Consider the following 25,364-nt stretch of genomic DNA (forward strand, 5'->3'; position numbering starts at 1 on the left):
TCATTCTTGTGTTATGCTTGTATCACAAAACCAATTAAAATGGATTTTAGGATTTACCTTTAGTATTAACAACATATCTACTGGCTTACCATTAGGATTCAAAACCAGTTAAGCGATTAAGACTTTTCCTAAGTAATATTTATAAAACGTCAAGTTTCTAAGTGGCTCCTCAACAATTAGAATCCTCAGTGATCTTTCTCACAAATATGCTCTTCTATCAGGGTGAATGTCTCAATCCAGCTACTTGAGACAGAAGCATACTATGCCTAGCTGCTGGCGGGGCGGGGGCAGCATACGAACAAAGTGGGAAAGCGTAGGTAGTTTCTTCTACTGTGACAAGTTCGGGAATAATTCACAGCAGCAAGCACTTCTGCCACAGCTAATTTTTCACAGGTGGTACATGTTCAAAGAATAAGCTTGTATAATTTTAACTGGTATTTAATTTCTGTACTAACATAATGTTCACCAGGCTGAAGTGGTGTGGAGACGCACCACGTGCCCCCCCCACCCCTGGCGGTCCCCAGGAGGGGCCCATCTCCCGTGGGACTGCAGGGGCCTCTTGAAGAGAAGAGCCTGGTCAGCTCGCTGCTCTCTGATAATTCAAGACTTCTACAGTTTAGTTTGAGGCTCTTTTTTAAAAACAAAATTTCTGATCAACTGCTCACTACAACTGAAGTGTTACTTTGTCAAAATATTTATTCCTTTGTGTGACATGCTAGATTCCCATGGATGTAGCTGATCATTTCCACTGTAAATATTACCTAACTTTACATAAACAATATCATAATAAACTATTTTTGCATCACCCTTGGCATGCTGTGAACGAGGTTTTGTTTAACGGAAGGACATGACGCAAAATAGGCCTTTAGGTCAAAGTCAGAAGGCTGGTCAGGAACCTGGAGATTCATAATGGAGCTTTGGTTTGCTTTTACTTTTACAAAATCTGCTTTTTAAGTTTTTGGATTAGTTGTCAACATGTTAAAATCAGGAGATTTCACATGTTTGCACACAAGGAAGAATTAGAAATATTTTACATCCATAATCTAATTAAGGTACACTGGCTCTGTTACAGAAACTTTCAGGGGGCCAAAAAGACAGTAAGAAATACAAGAAAAAGAACTATAACTACCCCATACCTGCCTCTTCATTCCTAGATTTATTTACAATATTTTTACTTTTTGTTTAAAAAAGAAAGTGCATTTTTCATCATGACCCAGTACGCACATACATACACCCCAGCCACAATCCAAAATTTCACAAAATAATGCACCCTTCCTAGGACACACACTGACGTCTCTATCCCATTTCATTTTTTTAAATTCTGGTTGTGACCCACTAAATAAATTTAAAATAAGAAACTTTTTTTTCCCCCAATATCGTCACAATCTTTGGGGTAAAATATGTGAAAATGACTGCAGAATCCAAACTTTTACTCAGATAAATGAATTCAAGTCTGACTCTACCTATTAGAAATCAACTTGTGGTATCTGTAAAACTTAACAAAAATAAACTTGAGTACAGACACATAAAAGAAACATTTTCAGTACTATTCCAATTGTTCAAAGATGTTTCAGTTGTTTTTCACCCATTTAAAAAAAATTATTCTTGTCAAGCATAGTTTCAGGACACTGGTCTAAATGTAATGGTGTTTTAATAGCTTTAACACTATTTTTTTTAAAGCTATGTACGTGCAATTTTAAAAACCAGTAGGCATTTGGGAAGGTGATAAAGACACTCAACAAGCTAGGCACAGAAGTGAGCTTCCTCAATATTAAAGGACAGGGACATCCCTGGTGGTGCAGCGGTTAAGAATCCGCCTGCCAATGCAGGGGACACGGGTTCAATCCCTGGTCTGGGAGGATCCCACATGCTGCAGAGCACCTAAGCCCGCGAACTACAACTACTGAGCCCGCGCACTGCAACTACTGAAGCCCATGTGCCTAGAGCCCGTGCTCCACACAAGAGAAGCCATCACAATGAGAAGCCTGCACACTGCAATGAAGAGTAGCCCCCGCTTGCTAGCCACAACTGGAGAGAAAAAGCCCGCGCGCAGCAGTGAAGACCCAACACAGCCAATAAATAAATAAATAAATAAATAAATAAAGGATAACTATGAAAAAACCCAGTTAACACCACACTCAATGGTAAGACTGAAAGCTTCCCCCTAAGCTCAGGAGCAAGACAGGGATGTCTGTTCACGCCTTATCTGTCCAACACTGCTTGAGAGACTAGCCAGAGCAATTAGGAAGAAAAAGGAAAGGCATCCATATGGAAGAAGAAGTAAAACTACCTCTACCTGCAGATGACAGGATCTTGCATAGAGAAGTCCTAAGGAATCCACCAAAAAAAAAATCTGTTAGAACTATAAATGAGCTCAGCACGTGTGCAGGATACAAGACATACAAAAACCAACTGCATTTCTCTACACTAGTAAACAATCTGAAACAAATACATTTTAGAAGTGTAAGACTTGTACACTGAAAACTGTGAAACATTATTTAAAGAAAGTAAAGATTTAAATAAATCGAAAAGTATCCCATGTTCATGCGTTGGAAGATGTAATACTGTTAAAACGGCAATATTCTCCAATTTGACCACAGATTCATGGCAATCCCTATCAAAATCCCAGCTGCTATTGCAGAAGTTGATCGGTTGATCCTAAGGTTCATAGGGAAATGTACGGGGGACCTGGAGCAGCCAAAGCAACGTTGGAAAAGACGAACAAAGTTGGAGGACTCATTCTACTGGGTTTCAAAACACACTGCAAGGCTTCAGTAATCAAGACAGTGTGGTATTGGCATACAGATCAGATCAATGGAAGATGACTGAGATCCAGAAGTAAGCCCTTACATTTACAGTCAGCTGATTCTGACAAGGGTGTCAAAGCCATTCAGTAGGGAAAAAATATTCTCTTCAACAAATGGTGCTGGGACAACTAGCTACCTACATGCAAAAGAATGAAGTCGGATCCCTTACATCACACCATATACAAAAATTAACTCAAAATGGGACTTCCGGGCCTCCCTGGTGGCGCAGTGGTTGAGAGTCCGCCTGCCGATGCAGGGGATACGGGTTCGTGCCCCGGTCTGGGAGGATCCCATATGCCGCGGAGCGGCTGGGCCCGTGAGCCATGGCCGCTGGGCCTGCGCGTCCGGAGCCTGTGCTCCGCAACGGGAGAGGCCACAACAGTGAGAGGCCCGCGTACCGCAAAAAGAAAAAAAAAAAAAAAAAATGGGACTTCCCTGGTGGCGCAGTGGATAGGACTCCGTGCTCCCAAAGCAAGGGGCCCGGGTTCGATCGCTGGTCAGGGAACTAGATCCCACGTGCATGCCACAACTGGGAGTTCGCATGCCGAAAATAAGGAGCCCGCGTGCCGCATCTGGGGAGCCAGCTGAGCCGCAACTAAGGAGCCTGCCTGCTGCAATCAAGACCCAGCAAAACCAAATAAATATTTTAAAAAAGAAGTTCAAAGAAAATATATTTTAAAATATAACTCAAAATGGTTCATAGACCTAAATATAAGACTTCCAGAAAAAAAGTAAGAGCAAATCTTTGTCACCTTGGGTTGGGCATTGGTTTCTTAGTTAAGACACCAAAGCACAAACAGGTGAAGAACAGATAAATTGAACTATACCAAAATTAATAATACACGCTGCAAACAATACCAGCAAGGAAGTGAAATGACTACCCAAAGATGCGAAAAAATATCTGCAAATCATACTTCTGATAAGGGACTTATATCCAGAATATACGACCACTCTTATAACTCAACAATAAAAACGCAACCCAATTTTAAAAATGGGTAAAGGATTTGAATAGACATTTCTCCAAAGACGATATATAAAAAACCAGTAAATACATGAAAAAATGCTCAACACCATTAGTCATCCAGGAAATACAAGAAAAAAACCACAATGAGGCAGCACCTCACACCCAATAGGTCGGCTATCATTAAAGTCAGGTAGGGGCCTCCCTGGTGGCGCAGTGGTTGAGAGTCCGCCTGCCGATGCAGGGGATACGGGTTCGTGCCCCGGTCTGGGAGGATCCCACATGCCGCGGAGCGGCTGGGCCCGTGAGCCATGGCCGCTGGGCCTGCGCGTCCGGAGCCTGTGCTCCGCAACGGGAGAGGCCACAACAGTGAGAGGCCCGCATACCGCAAAAAGAAAAAAAAAAAAAAAAAAAAAAAAAAGTCAGGTAGGTGCTGGGAACACTGGACAGCTGCATGTAAAAGAACGAAAATAGAACATCTTCCCACACCATATACAGCAATAAACTCAAAATGGATTAAAGACCTATTGGAGAGGGTGTATAAAAAAGGGAACCCTCCTACACCGTTGATGGGGACGTAAACTGGTGCAGCCATTATAAAGAACAGTATGGTGGTTTCTCAAAAAAAACTAGAAATAGTTACCATATGATCCTACAGTCCCACTCCTGGGCATGTATCTGGAAAGACAAAAACTCTAATTCGAAAAGATACATGCACCCCAATGTTTGTGGCAGCACTACTTAAATAGCCAAGACATGGAAGCATCCTAAATGCCCATTAACAGATGAATGGATAAAGAAGATGTGGTACATATATATAATGGAATATTACTCAACCATAAAAAAAGAATGAGGGACTATCCTCATGCAGTGGTTAAGAATCCTCCTGCCAGCACAGGGGGACACAGGTTCGACCCCTGGTCTGGGAAGACCCCACATGCCGTGAGGCAACTAAGCCCATGTGCCTAGAGCCCATGCTCTGCAACAAGAGAAGCCACCCCAATGCGAAGCCCATGCACCGCAACGAAGACCCAACGCAGCCAAAAGTAAGTAAATTTATTTTTTTTTAAAAAGAATGAAATAATGCCATCTGCAGCAACATGGATGTACCTAGAGATTATCATACTAAGTGAAGTAAGTCAGACAGAGAAAGGCAAATATCTTATTATTTATATGTGGAATCCAGAAAAATGATACAAATGAACTTACTTACAAAGCAGAAAGACTCTCACAGACACAGAAAACAAAGTTGGTTACCAAAGGGGAAGGGGAATTTGGGAATAACAAATACTACTATATGTAAAATAGATAAACAACAAGGACCTACTGTATAACACAGGTAACTAATTCACTATCTTGTAATAACCTATAATGGAAAAAATGTAAAAAACAATATATATAAAATATATAATATATATATAACTGAATCACTTTGATGTACACCTGAAACTAACACAACATTGTAAATCAACTATAATTCAATTTTTTAAAAAGGGATTAAAGACCTAAATGTAAGACCAGAAAACATTAAACTCCTAAAAGAAAACGTAAGTGGAATACTCTTCATGTAAACTGTAGCAATATTTTTTTTGGATCTGTCTCCTAAAGCAAAGGAAATAAAAGCAAAAATAGGGCTTCCCTGGTGGCGCAGTGGTTGAGAGTCCGCCTGCCGATGCAGGGGACACGGGTTCGTGCCCCGATCCTGGAAGATCCCACATGCCGCGGAGCGGCTGGGCCCGCGAGCCATGGCCGCGGAGCCTGTGTGTCCGGAGCCTGTGCTCCGCAACGGGAGAGGCCACAGCAGTGAGAGGCCCGCGTACAGCAAAAAAAAAAAAAAAAAAAAAAAAAAAAAAAGCAAAAATAAACAAATGGGGCTTCCCTGGTGGCACAGTGGTTAAGAATCCGCCTGCCAAGGCAGGGGACATGGGTTCGAGCCCTAAAGATCCCACATGCCAAGGAGCAACTAAGCCCACGCGCCACAACTACTGAGCCTGAGCTCTAGAGCCCGTGTGCCACAACTACTGAGCCCACGTGCCACAACTACTGAAGTCCATGTGCCTAGAACCCATGCTCCGCAACGAGAAGCCACCACAATGAGAAGCCTGTGCACAGCGACGAAGAGTAGCCCCTGCTTGCTGCAACTAAAGAAAGCCCACACGCAGCAACAAAGACACAACACAGCCCCAGAAAATAAATAAATAAATAAACTTAAATAAATTAACAAGTGAAACCTAATTAAACTTAACTGCACAGCAAAGGAAACCGTCAACAAAACAAAAAGACAAGCTACTGAATGGGAGAAAATATTTGCAAATGATATCACTGATAAGGGGTTAATATGCAAAATATAATCAATATAAACAGTTCATACAGCTCAACATCAAAAAAGCAAACAACCCAAATAAAAAATGGGGAGAAGACCTGAACAGAAGTTTTTTACAGATAAAAAACACAGATGTTTAACCAGCACATAAGCAGATGCTCAGCATCGTCAACCATCAGGGAAATGCATATTGAAACCACAATGAGATGGGACTTCCCCCCTGGTGGCTCAGTGCTTAAGAATCCACCTGCCAATGCAGGGGACACGGGTTTGAGCCCAGGTCAGGGAAGGTCCCACGTGCCGCAGAGCAACTAAGCCCATGTGCCACAACTACTGAGCCTGCGCTCTAGAGCCCCCGAGCCACAACTGTCAAGCCCGGGTGCTGCAACTACTGAAGCCCGCGTTCATAAAGCCTGTACTCCGCAACAAGCGAAGCCACAGCAATGAAAAACCCTCACACCACAACGAAGAGCAGTGCCCACTCTCCACAGAGAAAGCCCGTGTGCAGCAACGAAGACCCAACGCAGCCAAAAATAAATACATAAATAAACTAAAAAAAAAAAAAACCCACAATGAGATACCACTTCACACCAGTCAGAATGGCCATCATCAAAAAGACCACAAATAACACACTTTGGTGAGGATGTGAAATAAAGAGAACCCTCGCACACTGTTGGTGGGAATGCAAATTGGTGCAGCCACTATGGAAAACAGTATGGCAGTTTCTAAAGAAAGTGAAAATAGAGCTACTATGTGACCCAGCAGTTCCACTCCTGGGTATATATCCAAGGAAATGAAAACACTAATTGGAAAAAATACATGCACCCCAATGTTCATAGCAGCACTATTTAAAACAGCCAAGATATGGAAGCAACCTAAGTGTCCATCAATAGGTAAACGACTAAAGAAGATGTGGTACATACATGCAATGGGATACTACTCAGCCATAAAAAAGAATGAAATAATGCCATCTGCGACAACATGCATGGACTTGGAGAATATTATGCTCAGTGAAATAAGTCAGACAGAGAAAGACAATACTGTATGATATCATTTATATGTGGAATCTAAAAAATAAAATAGACTAGTGAACATAACAAAAAAGGAAGAGACAGATCTAGAGAACTAGTGGTTACCAGTGGGGAGATGGGAGGGGGAGGGGCAAGATAAGAGCAGGGGATTAAGAGGTACAAACTTCAATATACAAAATAAGTTACAAGGATATTTAGTACAACACAGGAAATATAGCCAATATTTTATAATAACTGCAAATGGAATATAACCCTTAAATACTGTGAGTCACTGTCGCACACCTGAAACTTACATAATATTGTACCTCAATTATACCTCCATTTTTAAAACTAATTTTTTTAAAAGTCAAATAATAGCTTTCTGTTCGTGAGGATGTGGATAAAAAGGAACCCTGATACACTGTTGGTGGGAATGTAAAATGATTCAATCGCTTTGGAAAACAGTCTGGCAGTTTCTAAAATGGTTAAACAGAGTGATATGACCCAACAATTCCACTGCTAGGTATATACTGAAGAGAGACAAAAACATGTCCACACGAACACTTGTATGCGAATGTTCACAGCATCGTATCTGTAACAGACAAAAGGTGGAAACAACCCCAGTGTCCATCCAATTGACGAACAGGTAACAAAATGTGTTCTGTGCATACAATGTGTTATTATCCAGCTATAAAAAGAAGTAAAATACTGACACCTGCTACAACATGGATAGCCCTCAAAAGCACTACACTCAGGGAAAGGAGGCAGATACCAGAGACCGCATGTTGTGGATTCCATTTATGTAAAACATCCACACCAGGTAAATCCACAGAAACAGGGTTTCTTTCTGGAGTGAAAACACTCTGAAATCAGATAGTAGTGATGGCTGCACAACTCTGTTAATATAGTAAATAACAACTAAATAGCAACTGTTAATATACTAATAACTGATATTCTCTTAATATACTGTTAATACACCGAATTGCACATTTTAAAAGGTGGAGTTTGGGGCTTCCCTGGTGGTGCAGTGGTTGAGAGTCCGCCTGCCGATGCAGGGGACACGGGTTCATGTCCCGGTCTGGGAAGATCCCACATGCCGCGGAGCGGCTAGGCCCGTGAGCCATGGCCGCTGAGCCTGCGTGTCTGGAGCCTGTGCTCCACAAGGGGAGAGGCCACAAGAGTGAGAGGCCAGCGTACCGCAAAAAAAAAAAAAAAAAAAAAAGGTGGAGTTTTACGGTATGTGAATCTTGAGTGAAGTGTTTTTATAAATTAGTCAGTTGCCTTAAAAACCAATTCAGTACAACCAATACAGCGCTTTAAATACAATGGAACTGCACTGTCTGAACCCAACATTCTCATGTATTTGACAGCTACGGGACAAACTACTACCAGGACATTTTTTTTTTTACCACAAGGGTTGCATGACTTTAAAATATTTTACACGTTAACTGTGCCAATGTTTACTTAACTTTGCCTGTCAGGTCTGTTAAGCCGCATCACTGCCCCGTAGTTAAAATGACGACTCTGAACCAAAATCACGAGGCTGGCCAGGAGCCTGTGGGGCGTGGGGCGGGGGCGGTAAGAGGGGAGCCGACCCCGATGCCTCTTAGGGAGCAACTGCCAAGCCTCCTGGGGGTTGATTCCCTCCTATAATGGTCCCGCTCGTGACAGAATCTTGTGGACAAAGCGTGCAGCTTCAGACGACCCGCCACACGAGTCCCCTCCCAGCCTCTTCCCCTCCGTGCTCAGGTCACTGCCTGGTGTCCCCTGCCCGCGGGATGTCGGCCACACCTCTGGGGTCTCCTCAGTGTGCCCACCCATCACTGGATGAGCCCCCGGACAACTGCCGCTCAGCACAAGCCACCTTCTGCATCAAGAAAATACTGGGCCTCCCTGGTGGCGCAGTGGTTGAGAGTCCGCCTGCCGATGCAGGGGATACGGGTTCGTGCCCCGGTCTGGGAGGATCCCATATGCCGCGGAGCGGCTGGGCCCGTGAGCCATGGCCGCTGGGCCTGCGCATCCGGGGCCTGTGCTCCGCAACGGGAGAGGCCACAACAGTGAGAGGCCCGCATACCGCAAAAAGGAAAAAAAAAAAAAAAAAAAAAAAAAAAAAAAAAGAAAATACCAACGGGGGCTTCCCTGGTGGCGCAGTGGTTGAGAGTCCGCCTGCCAATGTACGACACACGGGTTCGAGCCCTGGTCTGGGAAGAACCCACATGCCACGGAGCAGCTGGCCCCGTGAGCCACAACTACTGAGCCTGCGCGTCTGGAGCCTGTGCTCCACAACAAGAGAGGCCGCGATAGTGAGGGGCCCCCACTTGCCACAACTAGAGAAAGCCCTCGCACAGAAACGAAAACCCAACACAGCCATAAATAAAAAATAAAAAAATGTGAGATGAGCTCATTTCACAACTTCTGCAACATCAACCTCGATGGTGGGGCTGGATGGTCCGGTGTGCACAGTGTTGGGACTCTGGACACTGCCCGCTTCCGGAAGGAAGGCGCAGGTCCTGTGCGGGCCGGGCGGACACTCGGAAGACACTGGGGGTCCCCCAAGCGACACCCCCAAGTCTTCACTCCTCGAGAGGCTCCTGCCTTGGCCAACGGTTTCTAAATAGCTGGATGTGCCCCCCCCACCAAAAAAAGTTTTGTTTAATAAGTAGCCACCATTTGAATGAACAAAAGGCAGAAACACACAACGCTAGTCGACTAGGGGAGAGCGCGTTTATTCAAGGCGGCGGGCCCAGCTCAGGGGTGAAACATGGTCACTGTGAAGCCACGTCTGTGACTTCCAATCTGAGAATACAGCTTTGGTTGAGTAAGGAAAGCCAAGTTTCGGGTTTACCTACCTAACACCCTAAGTCAGAAGTAACTTTAAATCAAGAGGAACACGCTATGTGGGGGAGGGGTCCCTAGGGGCTGGGAGATGAGGGAGGAGACCCAGGGGTGCCCACCGGGCCTGAGCGACAGGAGAGAGCAACTGCTGCCCAGATGTCTTCGGAGCTGCCTCCGGGGCAGTTCCAACAGGTCACATCCCTGCCCAGGGAACCAGGACAGCCCATGAGGCCATCCCTGGGACGCACCTCGCCTCGGTGATATGGAGCAAAGCCACGAGTGTCACGGTGAAGGTCAATTCTAAATGCACAACCGAATTTCTCTGAATGTGAGAATACTAAAAATTTAAATCCTAGCACGTGGAAAGAGGAGCAGCTTCTGGACACTCCTGTTTGCACGTGTTACGATTGCTCACTTCACCTTACACACCAGGGGCTGCCAAGCACCAAGCTCTCAGTGCTCGTCCCTTCTACTGAGTGATTCCCAAGGCCCACCCCTCCCCCCAGGAGCTGGAGACAGCAGGGAGGGAGGGACCATCACCCTCTGGCCATCCAGGTTCCGCCAGCTGGATGGGGGCTGAGGGAGCACTGAGGGGCCCGAGGGCTGGACCGACGGCTCAGGGGAAGCCGGGGAGGCCCCAGAACCAGGAAAGGGGCTCGGATCGGCCTCCATGACGAGGCGCGGGCCCCTCCCTGCATGCGCAACCCTGACGGGGGCACCCGGCACGCGGTCCAAAAACCCGCCCTTCCGCTGCAGCATGGCCTCTTCCTCTTTGTAAACCCCGACACTCTCTAAGGAACTGTACCATTTAACAAAGGAGAATTTAACGGGACTGGCTTTCCTTGCACAGAACGTCGATTCCGGCCCCGGAAGCGTGCGGCTCCTAGCGGGAATGTCGCCGTGGCCCCCCAGGGTCGCTCCACCTCGAGGGACACCGGCCCCACCTCCCCACGTGCAGGCGTCTCAGCGACTTCTCTTTTTCTGAGGGAAAAAGGTGTACTTGGTCGGGTTAAACTCCTCCCAGATCCGCTCAAATTCTTCCAGAAAGAGCCGCACGTACTCCTCGTCCTCCATGACGAGCACGTTCTCCCGGTTGCTCTGAATGGCCTGAGTGGTCCAGTTCAGCGAGCCCGTGATCAGCACCCTCCTGTCCACGATCGCGAACTTGTGGTGCATGTAGCCCAGATCCTGGTCGTGCCGGACCTGGATCCCTGCAAAAAGTGAGACGTCACTGCTGCCTGTCACCCCGACAGAGCCTCCGGCTGGCGCTCCACCTCATCACCCCACGCTGGAGCCCCTCACTCCCTCCCCCCAGCCCCTCCTCTCACCACCCATCACTACAGTTCAGGCTCCTGCAGCATGGATGTGTTCACATGACTGATCGTGCTTGTGTCCGGTTTCACGGGCACCATCACGTCTGGATGGTGACCGCGACTGAGCCAGGCAGGGACCTGCCCCACCAGCCCCAGGAGGCGGCGTGGAGGACACAGGGGCATCGGGATGGGGAGGACCACAGAGCCGAGGGCCGGGTGGCGGCAGGGACGCGTGACTCAGTTCCTCTGGGAACATGCCTTGCTCCCAGCCCCTGATCCGGGGCAGGCTCCCCACCCCCTCCAGGGCATACAACACGCATCATCCTTCAGTTACTGGTTCCAGGACGATCCAGTGGCGACTGGTGCAAAACCCATCTGCTTGGGTTCACTTGCCCCTAAGGTCTCACTCAGGCCGAGAAGCAGATCCCCTGCTGTCAGCACCTTGTAAGGGGGACAAGCCTGGCGGGGGGAACAGCGCAGGAGACCCCCAGCCCTGGACCTGAAGCCACGGCTCTGGCCCTGTGACCACCCCGCTCGCACAGCCTCTCTGCCCGTTGGAGCTCACGGAGCCCTAGGTGCACCCGGCAGCCTCTCCTCGTGACTCCCACCTTCGACCACAGGATCGCCTGCCACTCCTCACATGACAGCATAGGCCCTCATGCGTGTCACGCCGCGGGCAGCTGTCCTGCGACATCTCCTGACCCTTCCTGGTACCTCAGGACTCCTGCTGCAGTCAGCCTCCCACTGGGACTGTGCTGTTCAGCACTGTGCCAGAGCCCGGAACCAGACCAGGTAAATACAGGCTCACAGAGAGACCGGTTCAACAATGAGTGACAAATGACGGCCTGGATGCCCTCAGAGGGGTATCAAGGTTTAGACGGAGTCTGGTCGCGGGGCCCTTTAAGGTTCTTCCCAAACCCGAGGTTCTACGGTTCTCTAAAAACCTAAACAAAATAAAACTGCTATGCCGAAACATAGCCAAGTTTCCCCATCAAAAGAACCAACAGACCAGGACAACACATGGCTACCAGGAAGAGCGGAAGTCAACGGTCCTCAACATTTACACTAGGTTTCCAACCCTGCCCACACGGAAGCAGACGGAAAAGCAGCACAAGACTGAAGCGTGTTCCCATCAGCAGAGCGGGCAAGAGGCCCGTGCAAGCTGGGCTGAGAGAAGCCAGGACAGTTCTTAAAGGCCCCATGCGTCTTGCGGCCACCAGAATTGACAGGTAAAACAGATGCTGGTGCAGGAATGTCCCTCCTGGGTGCCTCAGTGATCGAGTGAAGGGCAAGAGGTTCAGACTCCGAAGAGCTCACACAGGACACAACGTCACACTGAGACAGGAGGAGCAAACAGAATTCACAGGTAAGGCAGGATGTGAATTTAGAACGTCTTCAAAATTATTCACACATCCAGGTTCATCTGTCCCCATCCCAGTGAGAGAGGCAGGCCGGCCAAAGACCTGACTTCCCTGACATTTTGTAGCTGGAGAAACAAATTAACTGCTACCAACTAAACATTTCAGCTCCACGTTGTAGTGTATTTTAAAAATTCATTTCAGGGCTTCCCGGGTGGCGCAGTGGATAAGAAGCTGCCTGCCAATGCAGGGGGCGTGGGTTCGAGCTGGTCCGGGAAGATCCCACATGCCGCGGAGCAACTAAGCCCGTGCGCCACAACTACTGAGCCTGCGCTCTAGAGCCCGAGAGCCACAACTACTGAAGCCCGCACGCCTAGAGCCCGTGCTCCGCAACGAGAAGCCACCGCAATGAGAAGCCCACACACCGCAACGAAGAGTAGCCCCCGCTCGCTGCAACCAGAGAAAAGCCCACGCGCAGCAACGAAGACCCAACGCAGCCAAAAAAATAAAATTAAATTAAATTTTAAAAATTCATTTCAGAAGCTCCAAAATGAAATTCACTAACGAGTTTAAGGGGAAAAGCCTGTTCCTCCCTTTGGTCTTTAAGCAGACGCAGCCTCTCTGCACACCTGCGCCCTCACCAGATTCTGCTGGCCGACCTGCCTCCAGCCTAGGCCCCCCACCCCGGGGCTGTCGCCCAAGTTGCGGGCTCAGACGCTCTGCACAGAAGCTCCTCAGGAGCCCCTGGAGTTTCCCCAGACCTCGCAAGGCCACCAGGGGACGCGAGCGGGTCTCCCCGGTCCTCAGGCCCCATCCCCAAACACCCACGCCATCCTGGCTCTGCCTCCCGCCTCCCCGGCCCTGCGCCCGGCCTACCTGCCTTGCGGAGCAGCCCGATCTGTGAGCCACTGAGGGCCATGTAGTCGCAGTCGGTGACCACGCGGACGCGCACCCCGCGTTGGTGCAGCAGCTGCACTGCGCGGCCCAGCTGCGGGCTGGAAAAGGCGAACAGGCAGAGCTCGAGGCTGGCGCGGGCAGCCAGCAGGGCGCGCAACAGGCGGCTCAGCGAGCTCTCGCCGTGGGGCAGGTTGCACTGGCAGCCCGAGGGCGCAGCGCCCGGGACCCGCAACAGGGCCTCGGTGCACGTCACCTGCGACGGGAAGAACAGCACCTCGCGCCGCCGCCGCCGCCGCCGCCGCCGCCCGGCCCACAGCCATCGCAGCACAGTGGGTAGCGTCTCCAGGGCCAGCGCTAGGCCCCCGGCTACTGCAGCCACCACCTGCCAGCGTAACGGCCACATCTCGCACGCGGCGTCTGAGGCCCCGCCTACCACGTGCGCCCGCTGCCCACTGCGCCTGCGCGCCCGCCTGCCGCCCACCTGCGCCTGCGCATTCAGCGCCCATCGCCCACTGCACCTGTGCGCCTGCCGCCCACGGGCCACGTGCGCCCTCCGCCCACGGGCCACGTGCGCCCTCCGCCCCGGCGCACTTGCTCCTGCGCATTCGGCGCCCATTGCCCACTGCGCCTGCGCGCCCGCCTGCCGCCTACGTGCGCCCGCCCACACTGCGCCTGCGTGCCCGACGCCCAAAGGACCCAGGAGGCAACCAGAGAAGACCCACAGTGACCAAAACTGGAACAACTTGAGGAACAGCATGAATAATGCAGAACTGGATTATAACCCAAGTTTAAATATACACTATTTCTATAGTGAAGTAAATGAGTAAAGAAATGAGAGATGGGGGGGTGGGGGTGTGTGTGATGACTTGGGCGATTGGGATTGACATGTATACACTGATGTGTATAAAATTGATGACTAACAAGAACCTGCTGTATAAAAATAAAATAAAATTCAAAAATCCAAAAAAAAGAGAAAACCAAGTCCCAAGATAAAATTGATATAGCCAGATCGTAACAATCAACTAACTCACTTTCTAGAGTTTCATCTTTATCATGTTTTTAATGTTACATTTTATTTTCTTCTAATTTTCCCTTTAAAAATGAACTTTTATTGGTATTAATAAATATATTTAGAGTTTTTTCAAGTTTCAAAAAAAAAAAGAAATGAGAGAGAAGATACAATCTGCTGTACAGAAGAATTCCAAGTAATATTTAAATGCAGACACCCCCTCCCAAAGGAGCTGCAACGAAATCTGCCCCTTTGAGGGTGAGCCCAGCTGAGCGACTGCCACCGGGAAAGAGGAAAGAAAACTCTGCCCGCAGAGAGCTGGCCAACACCGCCCTGAGCAGGTGACGCTGACATCACCCGCGCTGAGAGGGTGTGATGAGAGGCCCTTCGCTTTGTGATCTCGGTGTCCGAAGCCCGTAGCCCCAGTTCAGTCCTGAGGTAAAAACCCATCAGAAGCCGAGGTTGGAGGACATGCTGTCACTTTCCACAGGACACCTGGCCAGTACTGTTCACGTCTGCCAAGGTCCTGAAAGAAAGGACCAGCTGGGACATTGTCACAGACCAGAGCAGACTGGGGAGACCTGACAACTACATGCATTGGGTCCTGGAACAGAAAGGTGACATTAGTGACAAAATTGGTGAAATCCAAATGAAGTCTGGAGTTTAATAGTAATGTACCAATGTCAGTTTCTTCACGTTGGCAAATGAATTACAGTAATGGAAGATGCTAACGGATGAGGGAAACCGGGTGAGGGGTATATGGAACTCTCTCTGCTATCTTTGAAACTTTTTGGTAAATCTAAAATTATTCTGAATTAAAAGTTTATTTAAAATGTTAAACACACACCTTCCATATGGTCCAGCTGTCCCACTCCTAGGTATGACCAAAGAGAAATGAAAGCATATCCCACACAAAGACTTGTATGCAAATGTTCAGAGCAGGTTTATTTGTAATAACTCAAATCTAGAAACAACATAAATATCCATCAACAGATAAACTTTTGCATATTAATGCAACAGAATAATATTTAGCAATAAAAAGAAATAAATTATTGATATATATTACAATATGGATGGATTTCAATTATGCTGAGTGAAAAAAGCCAGAAAAAAAGAGTACAGACTTATGATTCCATTTATATAAAATTCTAGGAAATGCAAACTATAGTGACAGAAAGCAGATCTCTGGTTGCCTAGAGGTGAGGGAAGGGCAGGAGGGGTTAGAAAGAGACATGTGATAGATATGTTTATTATCTTGGTGGTAGTGATGGTTTCACGGGCATATTCATATGTAAAACTTGTCAAATTACGTGGCTTAAATAAGTATAATTCCTTATATGTCAATTATACTTCAATAAAACTTTTTAAATAGAGCTCCTGAGTTTAATTCTGGCTCCCCTACTTCCTAACTGCAGGACCTCAGGCAAGTGGCTTCATCTCTTTGAGCCTCACTTTCTTCATTTGAAATGATAATAAAGAATGAGAAGGACTTCCTGTTACAGCAGTATAAAGAGGTGCTCAATTCCTCCTTGCAAAGAACAAACATAAATTGGGAATTCCCTGGCAGTCCAGTGGTTAGGACTCCGAGCTCTCAGTGCTGAGGGCCCGGGTTTGATCCCTGGCCAGGGAACTAAAATCCCACAAGCCTCGCAGTGCAGCAAAGAACAAAAACCAAAAAAACCCCATACAACTGGGGAAAATGGTCAAGAACAACAACTTCAGGGCACTGGAAATACCCCAAAGGCAGAAAACAAAATGAGAAGTGTTAGCTTTTAAAACCTGGCAGTGCTTAGGATAGGAGCAGCAGGAGTCCGTGGCCTTGTGGACTGAGGCTCCCATCCCTTCAAAACCCACCCCTCAACCCTGGTTGGAAAAAGTAGTCGTCTTACCAATGTGGGATTGGCTGCAAAAACCTACAGTTTTGCTGGCCAAAAATGGTGGATTCAGTTGTGAATGAATGATCAAAACACGCAGCCTTACCAGCCCAAGCTTGCAGTCCAAGTTAGGGCAAGCAGCAGATCAGTCAAAAATGTGACAGAGGGCTTCCCTGGTGGTGCAGTGGTTGACAGTCTGCTTGCTGATGCAGGGGACACGGGTTCGTGCCCCGGTCCGGGAAGATCCCACATGCCGCGGAGCGGCTGGGCCCGTGAGCCATGGCCGCTGAGCCTGTGCGTCCGGAGCCTGTGCTCCGCAATGGGAGAGGCCACAACAGTGAGAGGCCCGCGTACCGCAAAAAAAAAAAAGTGACAGGCATCCTGGAAGTGAGAAAACCATAAAAGGGCTGAGTTATGTTCTTCACACATCCCTGGCTAACTGGGGAGCAATGTATGAGTGGGAGAGATGCAGGAGAGCATGGGGAAAAGTGAAAGCCAAGGGGGGCTTGAAAGCATTCCCCAACCCAGATTGATCAGCAGAGGGTATGAGGCCTACAGGCTCAAAGTATCTGGGTTAAACCAAAATCACTGCTGACTACCACATTAGAAAGACTCAGGGGTGACCCCTACGAATAAATAAAAATAATTTTTTAAAAACGAGCAGACACACCAGTGGCTGCACAGTGCAGGGGAAGAGATGCTGAAGTTTAAGTCCAGGTAAGTTTCCAAAGGACAACCACCTCAGAAAAATAAAGTCCAGAGTTGCTACACTCTATTATCAAAAATGTCCAGTTGTCAACCAAAGCTTACTAGACATCCAAAGAAACAGGAGGTTTTTTCCAACAAAAAATACTAAGCTTTCCAATCTATTCTAATCTATATCATTTCCTTCCTTCTGCTAGCTTTCTAGTTCCTTAAGTTTTAAAGTTAGGTTATTGATCTCAGATCTTTCTTCTTTTTTAATATAAGAATTTGTAGCTGTAAATTTCCCCCTCAGCACTGCTTTCACTGTATCCCATAAATTTTGTTATATTGTGTTTTCATTTTCATTTGTTCTAATTTCCCTTGTAATTTCTTCTTGATCCATTGGTTGTTTAAAAGTGTATTGTTGGACTTCCCTGGTGGTGCAGTGGTTAAGAACACGCCTGCCAATAGAGGGGACACGGGTTTGAGCCCTGGTCTGGGAAGATCCCACGTGCCACAGAGCAACTAAGCCCGTGAGCCACGGCTACTGAGCCTGCGCTCTAGAGCCCGCGAGCCACAATTACTGAGCCCACGTGCTGCACCTACTGAAGCCCACGTGCCTAGAGCCCGTGCTCCACAACAAGAGAAGCCACCACAGTGAGAAGCCCCCGCTCACCACAACTAGAGAAAGCCTGCGCACAGCAACGAAGACCCAACGCAGCCAAAAATAATAAATAAATAAAATAAATTCAAAAAAATAAAAAATAAGTGTGTTGTTTACAAAGTGACCAACAAGAGATTAATCTCCAAAATATACAAACAGCTTATGTAGCTCTATGTCAAAAAAACAAACAACCCAATCAAAAAATGGGCAGAAGATCTAAACAGACATTTCTCCAAAGAAGACATACAGATGGCCAAAAACCACATGAAAAGAAGCTCAACATCAGTAATTATCAGAAAAATGCAAAACAAAACTACAGTGAGGTACCACCACACCGGTCAGAATGGCCATCATCAAAAGGTCTACAAACAATAAATGCTGGAGAGGGTGTGGGGAAAAGGGAACCCTCCTACACTCCTGGTGGGAATGTAAATTGGTACAGCCACTATGGAGAACAGTATGGAGGTTCCTTAAAAAACTAAAATGGAGGGCTTCCCTGGTGGCGCAGTGGTTGAGAGTCCGCCTGCCGATGCAGGGGATACGGGTTCATGCCCCGGTCTGGGAAGATCCCACATGCCGCGGAGCGGCTGGGCCCGTGAGCCATGGCCGCTGAGCCTGCGTGTCCGGAGCCTGTGTTCCGCAACGGGAGAGGCCACAACAGTGAGAGGCCCGTGTACTGCCAAAATAAATAAATAAATAAATAAATAAACTAAAATGGGATCACCATATAATCCTGCAATCCCACTCCTGGCCATATATCCTGAGAAAACCATAATCTGAAAAGATACATGCACCCCAATGTTCATTGCAGCACTATTTACAATAGCCAGGACATGGAAACAACCTAAATGTCCATCAACAGAGGAATGGATAAAGAAGATGTGGTATATACACACAATGGAATATTTCTCAGCCATAAAAAATAATGAAATAATGCCATGTGCAGCAACATGGATGGACCTGGAGATTATCATACTACTTAAAGTAAGTCAGAAAGAGAAAGACAAATACCATATGATATCACTTATATGTGGAATCTAAAATATGACACAAATGAATGTACCTACGAAACAGAAGGAAACATGGTTACCAGAGGGGAAACGTGAGGGGAGAGATAAATCAGGAGCTTGGGATGAACACACACACACTACTGTATATAAGATAGGTAACCAACAAGATCCTACTGCAGAGCACAGGGAACTCTACTCAATATTCTGTGATAACCTATATGAGAACATCTGAAAAAGAATGAATATATGTCCATGTATAATTGAATCACTGGGCTGTACACCTGACACTGACACAACATTGTATATCAACTATACTCAAAAAAAAGAAGTGTTTAATTTCCACAACTTTGTAACTTTTCCAGTTTTATGTTATTGATTTCGAACTTCATCTTGTGGTCAGAGAAGATACTTTGTATGATATCTATATGTTAAGATCTACTGAGATTTAATTTGAGGTCTAACCTATGGTCTATCCTGGAAAATGTCCCAAGTGCACTTGAGAAGACTGTAGGCTGCTGCTGTTGTGTGGAGTGCTATGTAAATGTCTGTTAGATCCAGTTGGTTTACCGTGGTGTTTAGGTGTTTCCTTATTTATCTTCTGTCTGTTTTTTTAATCCATTATTGTGAGTGGGGTAGAACTATTATTGTAGAACTATTTCTCCCTTCAATTCTCTCAGTTTCTGTTTCATATATTTTGATGGTTGGTCATTAGTTACGTGTTTATAATTGTTATATCTTCTTGCTGTACTTTATTATACAGGAGCCTTTTGTTAATATATAATGTCCTTCTTTGTCTCTTGTAAACGTTTTTGACTTAAAGCCTATGTTTCTGTATGCCCTATAGATTTTTGGTTCCTCATTTCTTGCATTCCTGTCTCCTTTTCTTTCTTTCTTTTTTTTTTTGCAGTGAGTTGTTTAAACTCCTTCTTAATTTCCTCTTCTGTGTATTCTGTAGCCATTTTCCGTATGGTTACCATAAGGCTTCCATTTAACATCCTAAAGTTATAACATTCTAATTTGAATTTATAGCAGCTTAACTTCAATAACAAAAATCCTCCTCCTTTACAGCTCTGTCCCACCCTTTTGGTGATTACATCTTTATACGTCATGTGCCACAAAACATAAACTAATAATTCTTCTAAATGTATTCCTAAACTGTGTAGAAAACACAATTTGGAGTTACAAACCAAAGTTACAGTAACACAAGCTTTCACATTAATATTTTTTTCTTCAAAGGTATGTTTCTTGGTTATAGAAAACAAAAGGTATGGTTACAAACCATTGTTATAGTAATTCTAGTTTTTATAATTGCCAATGTATTTATCTTTACTGAGATCTCTATTTCTCCATAGGGCTTTGAGGTACTGTCCACTGTCCTTTCATGTCATCCTATAGGACTCCCCTGAGCATTTCTTGCAGGACAGGTCTAATGATAACAAACCTCTCAGCTTTTATCTGGTAATGTCTTGATTTTTCCCTCACTTTGGAAGGACAGATTTACTGGATAGAGGATTCTCGGTTGACTTTTTTGTTTTAGACTTTAAATATATCAACCTCCTTGTCTTCTGGCCTCCAAAATGTCCGATGAGAATTCTGCAGATATTCTTACTGAGGATTCACTTCTCTCTTGCTGTTTTCAAGATTTGCTCTTTGTCTTTTGAAAGTTTTTTTTTAATTGTCTTTTGAATTTTATTTTTTTATACAGTAGGTTCTTATTAGTTATCTATTTTTTACATATTAGTGTATATATGTCAATCCCAATCTCCCAATTCATCCCACCACCACCAACCCCCCTGGCCACTTTCCCCCGTTGGTGTCCCTACGTTTGTTCTCTACATCTGTGTCTCTATTTCTCCCCTGCAAACCGGTTCATCTGTACCATTTTTCTAGGTTCCACGAATATGCATTAATATACGATATTTGTTCTTCTCTTTCTGACTTACTTCACTCTGTATGACAGTCTCTAGATCCATCCACATCTCTACAAATGACTCAATTTCGTTCCTTTTTTATGGCTGAGTAATATTCCATTGTACATATGTACTACATCTTCTTTATCCATTTGTCTGTCGATGGGCATTTAGGTTGCTTCCATGACCTGGCTATTGTAAATAGTGCTGCAGTGAATACTGGGGTGCATGTGTCTTTTTCAATTATGATTTTCTCTGGATATATGCCCAGTAGTAGGATGGCTGGGTCATATGGTAATTCTATTTTTAGTTTTTTAAGGCACCTCCATACTGTTCTCCATAGTGGCTGTATCAATTTACATTCCCACAAATAGTGCAAGAGAGTTCCCTTTTCTCCACACCCTCTCCAGCATTTGTTGTTTGTAGATTTTCTGATGATGCCCATTCTAACTGATGTGAGGTGATACCTCACTGTAGTTTTGATTTGCATGTCCCTAATAATTAGTGATGTTGAGCAGCTTTTCATGTTCTTCTTGGCCATCTGTATGTCTTCTTTGGAGAAATGTCTATTTAGGTCTTTTTGTGTGTGTGTGGTACGCGGGCCTCTCACTGCTGTGGCCTCTCCCATTGCGGAGCACAGGCTCTGGATGTGCAGGCTCAGCAGCCATGGCTCACGGGCCCAGCCGCTCCACAGCATGTGGGATCTTCCCGGACTGGGGCACGAACCCATGTCCCCTGCATCAGCAGGCGGACTCTCAACCACTGCGCCACCAGGGAAGCCCAAATGTCCTATAAATATCAATTAAATCTATCTGGTCCATTGGTCATTTAAAGCTTGTGTTTCTTTATTAATTTTCTGTCTGGATGATCTGTCCATTGGTGTAAGTGAGGTGTTAAAGTCCCCCACTATTATTGTGTTAGTGTTGATTTCCTCTTTTATAGCTGTTAGCAGTTGCCTTATGTATTGAGGTGCTCCTATGTTGGGTGCATATATCTTTATAATTGTTATATCTCCTTCTTGGATTGATCCCTTGGTCATTATGTAGTGTCCTTCCTTGTCTCTTGTAACATTGTTTATTTTAAAGTCTATTTTTTCTGATATGAGTGCTGCTACAACAGCTTTCTTTTGATTTCCGTTTGCATGGAATATCTTTTTCCATCCCCTCATTTTCAGTCTGTATGTGTCCCTAGGTCTGAAATGGGTCTCTTGAAGACAGCATATATATGGGTCTTGTTTTTGTATCCATTCAGCAAGCCTCTGTCTTTCGGTTGGAGCATTTAATCCATTCACGTTTAAGGTAATTATTGATATGTATGTTCCTATTACCATTTTCTTCATTGTTATGCGTTTGTTTTTGTAGGTCCTTTTCTTCTCTTGCATTTCCCACTTAGAGAAGTTCCTTTAGCATTTGTTGTAGAGCTGGTTTGGTGGTGCTGAATTCTCTTAGCTTTCGCTTGTCTGTAAAACTTTTGATTTCTCCGTCGAATCTGAATGAGATGCCTGCCGGGTCGAGAAATCTTGGTTGTAGGTTCTTCCCTTTCATCACTTTACATATATCATGCCACTCCCCTCTGGCTTGTACAATTTCTGCTGAGAAATCAGCTGTTAGCCTTATGGGAGTTCCCTTATATGTTATTTGTCATTTTTTCCCTTGTTGCTTTCAATAATTTTTGTCTTTAATTTTTGTCAGTTTGATTACTCTGTGTCTCGGAGTGTTTCTCCTTGGGTTTATCCTGCCTGGGACTCTGCGCTTCCTGGACTTGGGTAGCTGTTTCCTTTCCCATGTTAGGGAAGTTTTCGACTATAATCTCTTCAGATATTTTCTCTGGTCCTTTCTCTCTCTCTTCTCCTTCTGGGACCCCTATAATGTGAATATTGTTGCATTTAATGTTGTCACAGAGGTCTCTTAGGTTGTCTTCATTTCTTTCCATTCTTTTCCTTTATTCTGTTCCACAACAGTGAATTCCATCATTCTGTCTTCCAGGTCACTTATCCGCTCCTCTGCCTTAGTTATTCTGCTACTGATTCCTTCTAATGTATTTTTCATTTCAGTTATTGTATTGTTCATCTGTTTGTTTGTTCTTTAATTCTTCTAGGTCTTTGTTAAAGATTTCTTGCATCTTCTCGATCTTTGCCTCCATTCTTTTTCCAAAGTCCTGGATCATCTTCACTATCATCATTCTGATTTCTTTTTCTGGAAGGTTGCCTATCTCTTCATTTAGTTGTTTTTCTGGTGTTTTATCTTGTTCCTTCATCTCGTACCAAGTCCTCTGCCTTTTCATTTTGTCTTTCTGTGAATGTGGTTTTCCTCCCACAGGCTGCAGAATTGTAGTTCTTGCTTCTGCTGTCCGTCCTCTGTCTTTTGAAAGTTTGACTGCATGTCTTGTGATCTTTTGGAGTTCATCTTACTTGGAATTTGTTTAGCTTCTTGTGCAGGCCATTCTTCATTTTATTGTGCTTGGCAGATACCGTGTTTTTTGTTTTTTGTTTTTTACAGACTGAAGGTTTGTGGCAACCCTGCATCAAGCAAGTCTACTGGCACCATCATTCCAACAGCATTTGCTCACTTTATGTCTCTCATGTCACATTTTGGTGTTTCTTGCAATATTTCAAACTTTTTCATTATTATCATATTTGAATTGGTGGTCCGTGATCAGTGATATTTGATGTTACCACTACAGCTCAGTGAAGGCTCGATGATGGTTAGGATTTTTTTGACAGTATTTTTAAATTAAAGTATGTACTTTTTTTTTTTCTTTTTAGCCAATGCTATTGCACACTTAATAGACCACAGTATAGGGACTTCCCTGGTGGCGCAGTGGTTGGGAATCCGCCTGCCACTGCAGGGGACATGGGTTCAAGACCTGGTCCGGGAGGATCCCACATGCTGCAGAGCAACTAAGCCCATGCGCCACAACTACTGAGCCTGCACTCTAGAGCCCGTGAGCCACAGCTGCTGAGCCCACGTGCCACAACTGCTGAGGCCTGTGCACCTGGAGCCCGTGCTCCACAAGTGAAGCCACCACAAGGAGGCCCATGCGCCACAATGAAGAGTAGCCCCCCACTTGCCGCAACTAGAGAAAGCCCGTGCACAGCATCAAAGATCCAATGCAGCCAAAAAATAAATAATAAAATAAATTTATTTTTAAAAAAAGACCACAGTATAGTGTGAACATAACTTCCATATGCAATGGGAAACCAAAAATTCGTGTGGACTCACTTAATTGCAGTATTTGCTTTATTGCAGTGGTCTCGAACCAAACTCACAATCTCTAAGGCATGCCTATATGTTTATATTCATGTGTCTCACGAAATTCGGAAATTTTTCAGCCATTATTTATTCACATATTCTGCCTCTTTCTCTTTCTTCTTCTCAGGCTCCCACAATGCATATGTTGGTCCTTTCAATGGTGTCCCATGGATCTCTTAGGCTCTGTTCCTTAGCCTCAATAATTTCCACTGTCCTATCTTTAAGTTCACTGATTCTTCTGCCTGCTCAAATTGTCTTTAAAGCCTTCTAGTCAATTTTTCACTTCAGTTACTACAGTTTTCGGCTCCGTAATATTTTTGGTTTTCTTTGATATTTTTATTTTGTTCACACATCATTTTCTTCACTTTCTCCACATCTTTAGTTCTTTGAGCATCTTTTTTTTTTTTTTTTTTTTTTTTTTTTTGCTGTACGTGGGCCTCTCACTGTTGTGGCCTCTCCCATTGCGGAGCACAGGCTCCGGACGTGCAGGCTCAGTGGCCATGGCTCACAGGCCCAGCCGCTCCGCAGCATGTGGGATCCTCCCGGACCGGGGCACGAACCCGTGTCCCCTGCATTGGCAGGCGGACTCCCAACCACTGCGCCACCAGGGAAGCCCTCTTTGAGCATCTTTAACAGTTGCTTTAAAGTCTTTGGCTAATATGTCTGCCATTAAGTCTTTTTCACGGACAGATTCTGCTGAATTCTTTTTTTCCTTTCAACAGACCTTCCTGTTTCTTTGAATGCCTTGTGATTTTGTTGCTGTTGTTATTGTTTTTGCTGAACACTGGACATTTAAATCTAATAATAGCGTAACTCTGGAAATCAGATTCTCCCCCTTTCCCAGTGTTTACTGGTTTGTTATTTATTTTTACTGTTGTAGGCTCTTTGCCAGGGATCAGCTGGAGGTATAAACTTCAGTTTTTCTCAGGTCTTTTCTGAGCCCTTCCCTGGATGTGCAGTCACTTTTAAATTTTCTCATATATGCAATTGTTTTTGAGTGTCCTACTCTTTATTGTCTGACTCCTGAGAGGTGGAAGGCAAAAATGAAGCAGGGAGAGGTTGTCATCCAGAGGGGGAGGCGCAGCGACAGTGGCTGCCCCCTCTTCATCTGCACTCTGATCAGAAGCAGCAATCAGCGATCAGGCATAGCGCCCTGATATTCAGAGGACAGGATCCTTTCTACCCACCCTCGTTCCTGCAAGCTGCTCCAAAAACACGTGTACGGCCCTGCCATGTGGCTGGGGGTAGGAGATCGGAACCTGCGACTGTACTATGAGCTAAAACTGACTGAAAATTAACCACAGTTTACTAAGTCTTCCCCTGGAAACTGTAAGCCTTCAGTAGAGTACAGAGTTCCAAAATAGTTATGTCATTGGTGTTACTTTAACCATATTATTTTCTATGACTGATCCCAAGAAAATCTGAGGTATCAAACCAATAAAACCATGTAGTCAACAG

At 45.6% G+C, this 25,364-nt stretch overlaps 1 protein-coding gene across 1 annotated transcript; it reads right to left on the reverse strand.

Annotated features, from left to right (window-relative positions):
* Positions 1-10,531: 10,531 nt before the first annotated feature.
* On the reverse strand, positions 10,532-13,907 carry PLD6 (phospholipase D family member 6; the record flags this gene model as incomplete). Its single annotated transcript, XM_082603824.1, has 2 exons — positions 10,532-11,147; positions 13,484-13,907. The coding sequence occupies 2 exons, from the start codon at positions 13,905-13,907 to the stop codon at positions 10,900-10,902; spliced, it is 672 nt and encodes a 223-aa protein (XP_082459950.1). The 3' UTR covers positions 10,532-10,899.
* Between the last annotated feature and the right edge of the window lie 11,457 nt (positions 13,908-25,364).

Source organism: Mesoplodon mirus (genome assembly GCF_964341445.2).
Source record: "Mesoplodon mirus genome assembly, chromosome: 18".
NCBI lineage: Eukaryota > Metazoa > Chordata > Mammalia > Artiodactyla > Ziphiidae > Mesoplodon > Mesoplodon mirus.